Below are 15,807 nucleotides of genomic sequence, written 5' to 3'. Positions count from 1 at the left end.
TTTCAAACAAATGAGTGAAGTTACATGTGAACCGACTTAGTTAAAATTCGATTTGAGTTTGATTTTGACTAAGTTCGATTCGAGTTTGAACAAATTCGTTTAATATTCGAGTTCAAGCTTATATAATACTTGTTTGATGACTTGTCAAACTTTTTGAGCATGATAATAAATAATATATTTATATATTTTAATATTAAAATTTAAAATAAATAAATTTTTTTTATAAATATTTAAAAGTATATTTTAAAATTTAATTTTAGTTCAAATTTTAAATTTTATATTCTAAACAATTTTATTTAAAAACGGTATAATATGTTAAACATATTTTAAAGCAACTTCATAAATTTAAATACGCAAAACTCATACTTTTAGGCGAATATCGATTCAAACGGTCTTACCAATTTTTATTAATGAGAAAAAAAAGTTATCCAAATTACAAATCTGACCGAATGAGAGCTCCAAATGGCCACGGTCATCGAGCCAGAAATTTTCAGTTAGGGTTAGAATTTTCAGTTAGGGTTAGGGCCAATGACCAGAAATTTTCAGTTAGGTTAGGGCCATCAGGTTAAACCGAAATCAATTTGAAAAGTAAATATATTGAAGTTAGAAGCCGGACTGTTCATCTAACCGTTTCGAACGGGTATTTTAAAACTATGATCTTTATTAGATTATTATTTTTTATAAGTAAATAAATTTGAGATCAAAATAATATTTTTAATAATTAAAAATAATAACAATCTTGAGAAGATAATTCACATAAAAGAAGAGAAGTGTTTTTCTAAGCATATTTTTCATCAAATTGTGATATTAGTTTGATTTTTGGACTGTTTTCATGGTAACAATCCAATCCATTGTACCAACCCAATTTAAATACATCCTTTCTATATATAGTTTTAATAATCTATTCAAATAACCAAACCATAATCCACACAAATAATATGATAAACTTTGATATGAATGAAATAGGAAAACCACATACATGAAACATAATGCTTCTTCTATACAGAAAATTTATCAGCCAAAATAAACTTTGCTCTAATATAAAAATACCCACTGTAAGTTCCAGGTTCTCACTAAAACGATGTATTTAAAGGGGTAATGCTAACCATCACCCCGAAAATAAACCCAGATCACAAGAAGAAGAAAAAACTACCCACTGCAGGTTCTTGCTTAATTATTAATTTTATTATGAAGAAAAAGAAAGCAGAAAAACCCGAATGAAAAAAGGAAGAGCATAACAACTGAAGTCGATCTGAAAACCTTAAATCTTACTTTCTTTTATCTTCATCATTTTTCCTCCTCCAGTCGCCGAAGCACTGATTCAGCAAAACTTTGTTGCCTGCACAAACAAAGTGATCAATGAGCCCTTAGATGAAAATAACTAGCATAACAAGGATACAAATTATTGTCTACTATCAAATAGGATGAAAAGAATCACATAATGTTGTATTATGACAACAAAATTCAAAAAACTTGCTAAACTGCAATATTGGTTCAATTTTTACCTAAAAAATTTCATGTTATAAGATTTAGCCAAATTTGAGAAATAAAACTTATAATTGTATGTATATTTTCAGCTTTTGCAACACAATATTCCACATTATATTCCAATAACTTCGCATATTCTGCCGACAAAGCTTATAAAATCGTAAACTAAGTATTAAAAGCTAATGATATTATCAAACAAAGTGAGCCTGATGGAGAAACATAATGTTAGATCAAAATTTGCACAGACCAAGGATCCCATTAACACATTCATAAACCCCATCAAGTCTCTTCTTTACTAATTTATATAAAGGAAGGGTAAAATGGTCATATGACCCAACTTATTTCTACAATCTTCAATCCCAAATCAACCTATCTCAAATAAGCCCCAAATCTAGTGTCCCCAAACTCCAACTCTTCTGGATCTCGATTAGATGTTGCAAATTTCATATTCTGTCAGTGAATATAATTACATATACAACTAAAAATTCTCGAATGTATGATTCTATCGTCACTTCTAGTGGCAGAACTCGCTTCCATTCCTCAAAATTTTAATGAAAACAAGCACATAAATCAACATCATTAACAATAACCATTTTTATATTTAAATTAGAACACTCACATAAAGTATTATATTCAATTACATCTACCTTACTGTTCACTGTTCAAATTGGTTAATATTACATACTATACACCATATTAGACTACAAGTGACAAGTTCTGGCTCTCTCAGGCTTACATTAGAACTTAAGTCCCTAAAGAGTTTCTGATGATCATTGCTCTAGTCAATCTTTTAGGATGTAAGGCCTTGTTTGTTGTGGGTTAATTTATATAATCACCAATTTAGTTATCATTCAAATCATCAACCAAATACCCTCTATTTAAAAAATCATTATTATTATATATTTATACTCCTATTGTCTTTTTACCCAAATAACCTAATTTTCTATACCCTAAATCAAACAAAGTTATTTGGTTATTCAAATAACCGTATATCATACAAGGCCTTGGTGTTTTCAATCTTCAAAGTAAATACTAGTAAGTAGTAACAAAAGAAGCATAAAAATCAATTAAAGCTCAAGCTGCATTATAAATGAAAATAGCACCAAGGACAATGATTCAACTGGAGCTGCAGAATGGAAATGTCACAAAGGAACCCTATACTGTAACAGAACAATAAAATATTCAATTATTAGGTCATGATCTACATACTTTCCCTCCCTGTGCTTGGGGCTTGGCCGAGAGTATTTCAAATATCCATCCCAAGGGACCTTTTTAAGACCTGCTCGTACTGAAATAATATCCCTGACCCTGCATCATATGTTGAATTTCATCAGCAAATTTGTAATAACTTGAAAATTCCTTGGAGAATGCAAGGAAATATAATTTTCACCTTTCTGCAAATTCAATGGGTGTCTCTCCAGGTCTCAAATTTTGTGGCTCCAAATACCACACATCACATACAACAGCCCAAGATGTCATAAGCTGAAGTAGATGCATTGTGAAAGATTGCCTGCATTAGGGATTCAATTTTAGGTTTCAGTGAACTTTTTTACCACAATACCTACCTATACTTATTTTAGAGAATCATAATCACAATCACACAAAAAAAGCACAGTAGATCTCACTATCAGTAGTTAACAATCTGACCAAGTTTTTGATCCAACAAATCAAAGTCTAAGTTCAGTCAATCCTAGAACACAAAATTCTGTTAGAAGCTCATAGAGATAACAAATAGCAAAAAGACCTAAACAGATGATTTATTGCTGATACAGGACATCCAAATCAAACTTAATTGGATTATTGTTATGCACAGTTGCCCTACAAACAAGACGGAATTCAGGCAATTTAATATGTAAATTAAATTATGTTTAGGCCATTATAATGAATTTTAGTTTAAATAAGGACCCCTAGGGAGCTTATTTTCTTTCATGCAGTTTCAATCATAATGCACAAAGATATAGGGTTTTCTACAAGAAGATAAAAATGTACATGTAATACTTTAGAGTATGAGATTATCTGGTGCCTGCCCAATTTATTAAACATTAGCCTTCTGATGGTGCACTGACAAGTGTCAAAATAATAATCTGCAGCTTTCACGATATCTTACTTTCTACTGTTCCAAAAAGCATCCACGAAGATCTTGTTATACTTGATTGCAATTGGACATACAGTGGATTCGAGTTCAAAGGCACCCTAAATAACAGATAAGATATACCAAACAATTTTTATGATTCAAATATAGGAAGAAAGATGTATGGTTTACTGAAAAAAAAATATAAGCTAACTGTCACCTTTTTAAACATAACGCTATACTGGTTATTTACACAAGTTCCTTCTGGGAATATAAGAAGGGGATTGTTATCAGCCCCTTGAACATGATCTCTCAACCTGAAAAGGGAACATAAAATATAAGACCTATGAATAAAAACATGATAACCTTTCCTTCCCACTAACACATACTTTTTAGCTACGATTTCACGATCCTTTGCCTCTGATCTGTTGAACCATATGCAACCAACACCTTCCAAAATAGTGCTCTGCAACAGTCCTGCAAATGAAAAACAATAAATGTTTAAACAATGATGTTTCACATTGTAAGCCTTTCTGGTTTACTGGCATAATTCTATACATCGTAATGACTGACTCAACCATAGTTACCATGGTCTAGACGATTTGGGCATTTTTTTTTCTACTATGTGGAATGTTTAATTAGGATTATGTAGGAATATTGCATTTGCAATAAATCATGTATTGTAACCGCAGGATATAACTAGCCATGAGATATTCTTTCCTTGTTTTCACCCTTCTTGGGAAATTTACAAGGGCAACTGAAATAGATAGTGTCCATCCTGACATTTGCTATATGAGGGAAAAGGGAGGTCAGTCATTGACCTCATTTTGGGAATGAGATCCTCAAGCAATAGACCAATCATTGGATTCAAAATATTGTCCTCCTGATAATGGCTAAGAAAATACATATCTATATGAAAGTAGACAAGACTAAGGAGCTATGTTTAACATAATCTGCAGTTACATGATGCTAATGTACCTTTTAGTAAGGTCATAGATATTTGTAAAGTGCTCATCAGATTCATGCTGAATAAGTTTTTGCATAATAACAGCAAATATACAAGGTAGTCGCTGAGAAACTTACCAACCCAACCAGGATGCTTTTGCATAATAACAGCAAATGCTGTCATCTGCTCCAGAACAATGAAATCAATCATTGAAGTATGATTGGCCACAAAAACCTGCTCCAATCATTGGCAATTAGAGAAAAAGTATATAAATATAAAGCTAGAAAGAAAGAAGGAGCTAAACATGATCTACCTGCTTTGGCCGTTGGCTAGGCCGTGGTCCATGATACTTGACAACTCCAGTCCAAGAAGCAACAAAAAAGCTGCAAATTAATTCCACCAGGTACCTCTGTTCATAAAAGATGGCCAAAATTGAATTGTTTGTTTTATAGGTATAAGATTGGACGAGCAAATCATATCTGAATCTCACATGAGCAAGAAAAATCTACTTGATCAGAAAATAAATATAATATATATATCAATAACAAAATGATCCATATAACTGCAGTGAACTTACAGCATCCAAATAGTTCTTATACACCAATATTCATTTTCTTGCAGACTAATATAACTCAAATCCTAGATCAGAGAGTAATAAACTAATGGGAACTAGGTATCAATATCACCCGCTAATAGGAGGCATTCCTTCTCTCTCTCTCTTCTTTTTTCCTTTTTCCAAATAGTCCAATCAGCTAACAGTTTCTCAAACACGGTTTTATCCTTTAAGAAAATATTTCTCAAGCATGACAAAAATTGGAGATGATCAATAATGAGGCTATGATAATTGATATTGTGACTGGATGTAAATGGTCCTCAAACTTACAAATAAGAACAAAAATATCTCATTAGGTAAACACTAAAACAATTAGAAGTACATTGATAATAAATGGGACAAATTGCCCTTCTTTTATATAGCTTCTTCAATGCTCTTGACCAATTCATTGAGCTAACCAAAAAGGAAGGAAAAAGGTTTATGCAGGGAGCAAGAAATCTCAAACTCATTCTGGTTTTAAATAACTCAAAAAGGAAAGGACTAGTAAGCGCAACTGCTACAGTAGTAGCATTACACAAAAGAGAAGAATTCAATATGTGACGGACAATATTAAAGATTAGAAAGCAACTTCACCTCCAATGTTTTTCTGAGTTTGCCTTTCAATAATAAATGCACGGGAAAGTAGGCTGAAAGGAATATAATCCACCCTAGTGTAAGTGTTAAAACTCTGCAAATAAAAATGGAGTTAGATGAGATGAAAGCACTAATTTAATCAACATCAAGACCATATTTATAGTTTTGCAATATTTGGGGTGTATAAGAATGATTTGGTTGCAGAAGCCTCAGTTGTTTAATCAATAATGATGCTAACAGATTGCATTGAACATGTGCTGAAAACCTATAAAAACATACAATTTTCATTTTAAGTCGGTCTTAAAAAATCTAACCTCATTGGAAATAGTATCAGGTATCTAAAAAACACTCCAAAGCACCACAGGGGAAATAAATACACATTCCAGTTCCAAGGTTCCGGAGGATTCGACTTGAAACAGCGGGTGAAGGAGTCCTGCACATAATCAACATCGATTAAGTTTTCTCTAGACAAGAATGTGCCTTATTTGTTTACATTGTACAGCCACAACTTTATAAGGAAGAACAATGAACAAATCAAAGAGAAAAGAGAAGCAACAAAGCACATGATAAGTTATATATGTATAAAGATCTCCGAGCTTTATACATAACTAATTTCAGCAAAATCAGTGAACAAAAGGTTTAAATTGATAAGTTCAGTCCAAATATGCACTATGAAAATGATGACTGGGAGAAACAGTTACAAAGAACAGCCAAAGATACATAATTGCTGAGAGCTCAAATGGGAAATAACCACAAAACCCAATTTTGAGATGATGAAAATGTTATCTAATTGTTCTCAGTTTCTAACTCAGAAACGCAGGTGATTAGTTAAAACAAAGTTCTTTAAGAAATTCACAGATGAACCAAGCAACAAGGAAACTAGACACATTTCAGAAGCAAGAAGATTGGTTCAAAAGATAAGCAAGCAGACCTTGTATTCATGTGGGTATCATCATAAGTCAGTTAATGGGTTAGAATACACAAAAGTGAGAAAAATGGGTACAATGGAGAGTTACATCGATTATAGCTCCGGCTGCCTCAGTCAAGGTAGGTGAAATGTCAAGTAAATCACGCCTGAAGAAATTCGTAAGATTGTGAATTAGTTATGAGAAGATGAATTGAGAAGAGCAATAGATAGATAGATAGATAGATAGATAGATAGAAAGAAAGAAGACGGAGAAAAAGATGTACAATCGTAGTTTGCCTCGGGGCTCTTGGATGGATTCAGAAGGGGAAAGATAATCTTCAAGATTAGGGCGATCCAAATCCAATTCGGAACTGGATGTGATTAGCTTACTCATAGTGTTGTTTGGCTCAAATCTGGATGGAGAAAAGACCGGAGAGAACAATAGGCAGCAGCAGCAGCAGCGGAACAAACGACCTGAACAAGATTATATCTTCTTCTTCTTCACCCATTCACCATGACCCCACTTCACACGTTTCACACTCAAATCTGCCCCATTTGCCAGATCAATTTTTGACTACTATCTCTCCATTTTTAATATTAAAGTTCTGTAATTTTTTCCCAAATTTTAATAATGTTCAATTTTATTTATTTAATATTTCGAGTATCGGATTTGGATTTCTTACATTCTCTATTCTCGACTCCGATTTAAAATACCCGAACCCAATCATCGGGGTACTCACGTATATCGAGAATACAAATATCCATTGTCATTTTTAGTTCGAACAGACTTACACCGAGTAGCCAACTTAAAATTAAAAACTATTTTTTTCATTTTTTCTCTTTTTTTATATATTATGTTTAACTTCTTGGGGACAACTTTGTGGATAGTTTTAGTGACAAAAATAAGTTAAAAATATCAGTTTTAATTCAATTTTCGGACTGAAATGGATATGACATCGGGTAACTTAATATAAAGAGTTTACATTAGCTATTAAATGTGTAATATTTGATTTTCATCGTTAATATCTAAATTGAGTGAGATTGTGACGGAAAAAAATTACTAACTTAAATAAAAACATATAGCTCAATTATGAAATGGGGTTACAAACATTTAAGCGAGAATAAAATGATACAATGAAATGTCTCAATATATAAAATGTCACTAACAACTCCAAATTAATATGTTTTTATTAATTAATGTTTGAATTAATATGAGAATAATTTAGTATATATATATAATAATGCTTAATTTTGAAAGTGTTTGGATTACCGGGTTTAGAGCTGTGGTTAATTTGAATATATACGTGAGAGTAAATGGATATTTTGGTCGGATTTTGAGTTGACCCACCCATAAACTTAAAACGGTTAAAAATAAAATTAAAAATGCTATAAATATGTTTCGAACTCACAACTTAACAAAAAAACAAGTACAACTTTTTAACTAACTAGACTAATAATACTTTATAGTTTAAATTCAACACAAAATTTGATGAACGCGACACGTTATAACAATATATTTTTATCCGTGTGAATCGCACGAGAATCTTCCTAGTTTTAGTTAACGGTGAAGTTTATCCACTCTCTTATCAAGTGAAATAAATGTATTAAATCAAATAATCCTTCATCATAAATTAAGTGGAGGCTAGAGGATTGTTTCAAAAAGTGTAAAAACACTTGTAAAATATCAAACTAGTGAAGATTTTCACCTAAAAATTTATAACACTTCAACTAATTTGTATTGTATATAAGAGATGAAATGTTTCTTTATCGGGAGATTTAGAGTATAAATTACACATAAACGAAGGAAAACTCTAGTACAAAAACAAATGGAATAAGTTTGTATATAATGGGCGAGGAATTGATTGAATATTAGACAATGTTAGATTGAAAGAAAGAAGAGACATGTAGGGTAGATTAATGAAGAGACATGATTAGAATCATATGTTGTTATTGTTCATTTGCATTGTCCACAACAAGAAGATGTGGCATTAAATAACATGACAACTTATAATCCATGTTTTAATTTATAGTGTTTGTTAATATGTTGGCTGCCTATTTGAATTCAATATTTTTAATAGTGAATAAACTATCTCAAGAAAATAAAATAACAATATTATCCTTTCATCAATTTAATTTCCTTATTAAATGAGGTTGATGCTTCAGTTTACAAAATTGAAGTCAATATAACTCTCTATCCATAACCTCCTGACAATTTGCACATGATGTTTGTCTGAACATATGTAAATATATTACTACTTTATATTTCCATTCCAAGAAGCCCAATAGAACATTTTTCATATGAAGCAGGAGTTTGTTTGATGTTGGTTTCTTTTAGGATTTTTTAAATTTTTTTCCAAAATTCTTGTTTGATAAAAAATAGGTTATTTAGATTTTTTAATTTTTTTAATTACTAAAATGCCCTTTTATATTTACAACTTAAATTTAATAAAAATAAAGTAAAATATTTTAATTGATAAATTAATTAGAAGATTAGAATGGCAATAATGTAACATATAAAGAATTTATATAAAAAAAAATGGATAAAATAGTTTAAAAAAATTCAAATAAAAAAGCCCACATGAAACTAGCTCTAGAAGTCCACATGAATTACATCTTTGGAGTGCAAAAATTTCTCATGGGCCTAAAAATTGGAAGATTGTTCCTTTGTGGCAATTCTTCATTTGTTGTGGAAAGGAAATCATGTATTCATCTATATTCTAAAATGGGTTGATCTTTATTTTAAAGAAAAATGAAGAATATATTTTTTTATTTATCTTCACACCTTAACCATTTACAAAAAAAAAAAAAAATAATAAGGGATGTTATTCATGTTTAAAACTTTTGAACCAAGTTTTAAAAGTTACTAGCATCTTCAAACACTCCATTTGTTTTCTTGAGTATCTTTGTTTTTCTTCACTTACAAGAATAAAATAAATTCTTCCCAAATGTTTTATGGGATTAAATTTAACATAGAACAATTTATTGTCACTTGACCATCCATATAATGTAAGGATGACAATTTGAAACCGTCCCGCAATAACCAAACTGAATTATCCCGTTTGGGGTGGTTTTTCCCCAAAACTGAACGGGGATGGGGCGGGATGATATTTGTGTCTCCCATCCCGACTCGCCACGATCTCATCCCGATTCTGCTCCAAACAATATAAACACAATTAAATATATAAAATCATTAATATATTTATTTATTATATTTTATAAGAGTTATAAGTTTATTTATTTATAATAATATAAAATTTTAATATATTAAAAAATTCGTTTATATAATTTTATTGTATAATTTTTAATTTAAAAAAAAAATTATAAACGGTGCCCGCATGGATTCCTCAAAACCGAAAGGGATGGGGATGGTATTAAAAAAATCTCTAAAATAAAAAACGGGACGGGGGTGGTAAATGCATTCTCCACTCCGAATCGCCCAATTGCCATCCCTATATAGAGTCGGTCCTGAGTTTTGGGCTTCCCCAGCCAACAGTTAAAAAAATTGATAAAAAAATTGTTTTAGTGAAATTTGAATCCATAACCAAATAAAAGTTCTTAGTTTAGACTGAACCACTGTACTAGAATATTTTTATATAAATATACAATAAATTTAACTAACTATCTTAGATTTTTATTAAATGCGTTGCTCTAGCCCGAGGCTTGTTAGACTTACTCCAAGGTCGACCCAACCTATATGCCGACCATGTATTTGTATAATATATTGAGCTATTTTATTTTAAATTAAATTATAATTAATTTACATCATAATTAAAAATGTTCCTTTCAGACATTCTAATTGGAATTACAAGTCCAAATAGCATTTCAACTTCCAAATAAAAAATGTTTTCTCAAATAGTATACATAATATTCCCAATAAAATTACAATATCACTTACTATTTAACTACTAACTCTTTGTAAAACGAGCTCTAACCTTTACAAATCTATTTCTACACTTTTCAACTAAAGAGAATTTGAAAATTTACTTATAACAATTAAACAATATAAAATTTACTAATTTTAGTGCTAGTTATTGTAATATTTGTCCTTGTTTGGGCTATTATGGGTGGTTATTGTGTCTTTCTTCATATTGGGCTAATTGTCCTTGTGAATATTCCATAGTTCAATATTAGCTTTTACAAAAAATGTTAAGCTTATTAAAAAAGCCCCAAAGAGAAGATTACATGATTTTTTTTTTTGAATTGAGTAAAAAACAAGTTGAAATTGAGAAAGATATCGAAATAGAAAATAAAGAAACAAAAAAGATTAATGGTTTAAAGTTAGTGATTTTCGTAATTTTTTTAAATTTATACCCAATTTTGATATATGTCTCAATTATTTGGAATCACGAGAATTCGTCTCAACTTATGATTAAATGCATGCACATCCGAAATCCAAGCTTTTACACATTGAACATGTTTTTTTCTTTATTGATGCAAATATTTACAAGCACATCTAATTGTGTGGATGTAATGATTGTGTTTTATAAATTTGTGCAATCAGATGATTAATTAAACTCTAATATAAATGTTAGTACCCAAATTCACAATTAATTATGAATTCTATATTTTGGAAGTAGAGAAATTTGAGGATGAAATAATGTAGACTTACATAAAAATTGCTATATAAGCCTAGTTATCATCTATTTATACATATTACTAGCTGTATTCTTAACTAATTTGTGTACATGATTTATTTCCTAACTAATTCATGAACCATGAATCCAACCTTAAAAATAATTGCATAATATCATTGTCAACTATACTTTACCTAACATAGTATGAATATATAAATTCATATAAACATATTATAAACATATTTCAGTATTAAATGTTGAATGTATAACCAAATTTTGGTTGAGTCTCAAACTGACTTCTTTTTAAGGTTTCATGATTGAATTTTAACACTTTACTAAATCTTATGTCTCAATTTGAAAATTTCATATTAGGAAAACTTAGGTGGTATGTGGACATTTTCATTGAAATTTACTTAATTTGAAAATTTTATGAATTTCAAAATTTACCTAATTTAGTTGATAACATAAATTTTAATTGAACGATCCTAATCAACATATTCAATTTAAATTTTAAATTAATATTAACAATTTATAATCTTTAAAGACATGTGTGACAAAGACATTGAGCCTACCCTAAGTTGTTGAATAACAAGAACCGTGATCTAAAGGGTTTTAATGTCGATTTTCATTTAAAATATTACATTGAAGTGAAATATTATAAAGACTTATATTATTTGTTTTGAAGAGTTACAAACTAATCCAATCACCTAATTAAAAAGAAAAAAGGAAAAATTGATAGACTTTGACCCTCAATTATTAAAAAAAAAGCTTAATTAATATTTTGACTAATCCCAAACTGAATAAATTATATGTTGAGTAGACATGTTAACAACTAACTAACCAAGCTACCACACCAACAACCATAAAAATATCATCATCATTAATTAATACCAACAAAAAATAAAAAAAAATATGAGAAAAACATTCATTCATTAACTTAAGTGTAGAATCTTACAAAATTTTTTAGATAAATTAGAAAACAAATTAAGAGTTGACTCTAGAGATGATAATGAGGTTGAATGGTGTTCATGTCCTTGTCATGTTCATTCATGAGAAGTTTATATCTCTACCAACTACACAATTATTGATTTCAAAAAATTCTTGCTAAACATTATTTTTATTGTAAATATATTTTTTCTTAACGAGTTACATTTATTATTTTAATTAGGATAGATATCGAACCAAAAAAACATTCAATCCATAAGAAATAAGAGTCGAATATAGAGTTTTGATATATTAAAAATTGATATACTATCATTAGATATATGCTCTATTTAAATAACCAAACCAATCTGATATATATTACTATTTTTTTAATAAATATTAACAACTTAATCTTTTCATATTTGTTTGATAAAATAAATGTTTTAAACCATTATTATATTAGTACTTTTGTAATTAATCTTGTTTCATTAATAACTGATTAAAATAAGCTTACAAATATATATGTTTGAATATGAATTATAATTAAGATGAATATAGTCAGATATCTAAAGAATATAACCTAAGTTTCAATGACGAATATATCCAGATGTATGGTTTTTATATAATATAACCTAAGTAATATGTTTAAATTAAATTTATTAAAAAAAATTGCATGAATTCTAGCCGCAATCATTCCTAATTATAACTAAGAAAAATATATAAATAGTAAATAATTATTATTGATAAATACAATTAAATACATTTGTAAAATTGTAATTTATGAGTTAAAAATAGACTTTGTTAGAAAACACTCGAAATTAAATTTATAAATTATCTTATCTAAATCAATATTCAAATAAGATATTAAAAAAAATAAATTCAAATAATTTTTTATATATATACAAATAAAATGATGCTTAATTTTTAAAGTGTCTAGATTTCCGGGTCGAAAGTTGTGGTTAATTTGGATATATATTTGAGAATAAATGGATATTTGGGTCAGATTGTGGGTTGACCCGCCTATAAACTTAAAACGGTTAAAAATAAAATTAAAAATTCTATAAGTATGTTTTGAATTTGTAACCTAATAAAACAAGTAAAAACTTTATATTTTAAATTCAACACCAAATTCGATTAACGCGAGACATTTTAACAATATAAATTCAACTTTTTAACTAATTAAGCTTAATTTTCAAAGTGTCCGGGCTGATATATATATATATATATAAGAGTAAAATAAATATATATATAAGAGTAAAATAAAAATGTTATCACATTGATTTTAATACATAATAAGGTATCACATATTCACACTTACATAACATCTCTTTAATTAATTCAATAATTCATCAATAAATATTAAGCAATAGTAATTATAACCAAGAAGATCTTAGCTATATCACAAGAAAAAAATTAGCTATATTATAAAGTAACATTCCTTGCACAATTTATAGAGAATATTTATTGAATATTTCCAAAAGATAGCACCTTTCACAAAAACAGGTTAATGTAATCTTAGTAATTATATTAATCATCATCATAATTACAATTATTTTGAAGAATGTCAAAATAAAATAAAAAGCTAATGTGAATTTATTTGCATTTAATATAAAAAGTGCAAATAATTTTTAATGGAAAATATGTGAATTTTATAAAATAAAATAAAATTTGTGCTGCATAATTTTATTGTGATTAAAACTCTTTGCCAAATGATTTTTTTTTTCACTTTTATCAAATTTAGATAGCAAAAAGGCTTGTAATATTAATTAATTAAGAGTACTTAAACAAAGACCACTAGTTTAAAAGTTTTAAGACAATCAAATGAAAAAAAAAAGTTGTAACTTTGTTATCACAAGAATATTTTTAATTCAAGGAGATTAATAAATTATTAAGAATTTATTATTATATATTAATTGAAAATATATAACTTCACTATTAGTAGTATCTCAATATTTGACATCTAATTCTATAAAGAGACCATAATACACTATAATGAAATGTATATTTGACATCTAATTCTCTCAATTTTCCATAATATATTATAATGAAATAACAACTTAATTAGTAGGATATTGTAAATGAAAATAGTATTATCTAAGAAATTAAAAATTTATGAAAGATATGACTATACAATTATTCTAACTTCTTAAATAAAATATAAGATCATGTCTAAATGATTATGGTAGAAGATGACTAAAATGAAATGTAAGGTTTGTCTATGAATTATTGAATTAGTCAAATGAATTATGATATACACCAAAATTACAAATAATAATAAGAAGAATGAAAAGGAAATACCAATAATTATCCATGATTAAAGTATTATTCCATCTCGACTCGATTTGCATTATATATTCGAACTCGATTAAGTATCAAAATTTATACTCGAATTCAGCTCGGTATAATTTGAGCTACTCGAACTTAAACTCGAAAATTCAAAAATTAAATTTATTAATTAAAATTATATATTTTACTCGAGAACGAATTACTCAGTTGTCTGAAATGTGGATGATCGAGCCTGCGTAAGATCGATTTGCTACTTTGATTGTAAGGAAAAAAAAGAGTAAGGAGAAGATGAAGAACTTGAGGGAAGATACTCACGTAAAAAAGAGGAATATATGAAACAAATATTTAAGGTTTCAGTGGTATGTTTCGATCCTCCCCATTACTTAGAAAAAGTGAGCCACCGGTTTTTTTTTTTTTTTTATATATATATATATATATATATATATATATATAAATGTTTATAATATTTATAAAACGAGTTACAAAATCGAGCTACTCTAACTCAATTCGAGTTTGTTAAACCGAGATCGAGTCGAGTTTTGATCGAGATATTCAAAAGAAGAAGCTTGACTCATTTATCCTATGTAAGACTAATTAAATCAAAAAAATGATGTAAGATAATTATTTTTTCACTTTAACGTTTAAAAATCTTTGACTCTAATTATATTTTAAAAAATCTTTGACTCTAATTATATATATATATATATATATATATATATTATAATATTTAATATTAGTCATTAAATACTTATAAAGATATAAATAGTATATTATCCAATCCAACTAAATGCATCTCTATTTCATAAATGGAATTGAATCAAGAAAGATTTTTTTCTATAATTTCTATAATAGGAATATATATTAATAAAGTCCTAACTAATATATTTATACATAAATTATAAATTATAAATATAAATCAATAATCTTAAAATAATATAATGATTCATAATTTTATTATTTGTTAAAACATATTAGTTTTAAATAATTCAATTTTAATATATATTTTATAAGTTAATTAAACATCAATAAAATTTATAATTTTTTTTTATTTCTTTTAAATAATCTACAACAAATAAATAAATATAAAAAATGATCGTGTAATATAGCCTCCACTAGCTTACAAATAGTCGCTTTACATTTAGACCAATCATCTCCCCACGCTAATATATTCTTGCCACGTGGACAATGCTGACGTGGCAAGGAATGTACTGAGCATGTAAAATTCGTGTCATATTACGGTTGAACAATTTCATAGCTGTAAAGATGATTTAAATATGACGTGGCTGAATCCCATTTATGGGATGTAGGTAAATTTATTAGGATCGGATACATTTTACCAAATCCGTTTATAAATGCACGGTTTCGTAATTTGAAAAAGGTCAAAAATATGATATCAGAGGAGGCATAATAGCTGCTGGCCAGGCC

At 28.2% G+C, this 15,807-nt stretch overlaps 1 protein-coding gene across 1 annotated transcript; it reads right to left on the bottom strand.

Annotated features, from left to right (window-relative positions):
- Window positions 1-938: 938 nt before the first annotated feature.
- Window positions 939-7,095, bottom strand: LOC124915201 (glycerol-3-phosphate acyltransferase 9). Its single transcript, XM_047455876.1, has 12 exons — window positions 6,883-7,095; window positions 6,708-6,765; window positions 6,006-6,124; window positions 5,692-5,785; window positions 4,819-4,914; window positions 4,643-4,739; window positions 3,949-4,036; window positions 3,780-3,876; window positions 3,596-3,681; window positions 2,879-2,998; window positions 2,698-2,796; window positions 939-1,339 (listed from the first exon to the last, which is right to left on the bottom strand). Exons 1-12 carry the CDS (start codon window positions 6,990-6,992, stop codon window positions 1,288-1,290), a joined length of 1,116 nt encoding a protein of 371 aa, XP_047311832.1. The 5' UTR covers window positions 6,993-7,095; the 3' UTR covers window positions 939-1,287.
- Between the last annotated feature and the right edge of the window lie 8,712 nt (window positions 7,096-15,807).

Source organism: Impatiens glandulifera, chromosome 9, assembly GCF_907164915.1.
Source record: "Impatiens glandulifera chromosome 9, dImpGla2.1, whole genome shotgun sequence".
Taxonomy (NCBI): Eukaryota; Viridiplantae; Streptophyta; class Magnoliopsida; order Ericales; family Balsaminaceae; genus Impatiens; species Impatiens glandulifera.
This window is presented reverse-complemented; position numbering and strand designations above follow the sequence as displayed.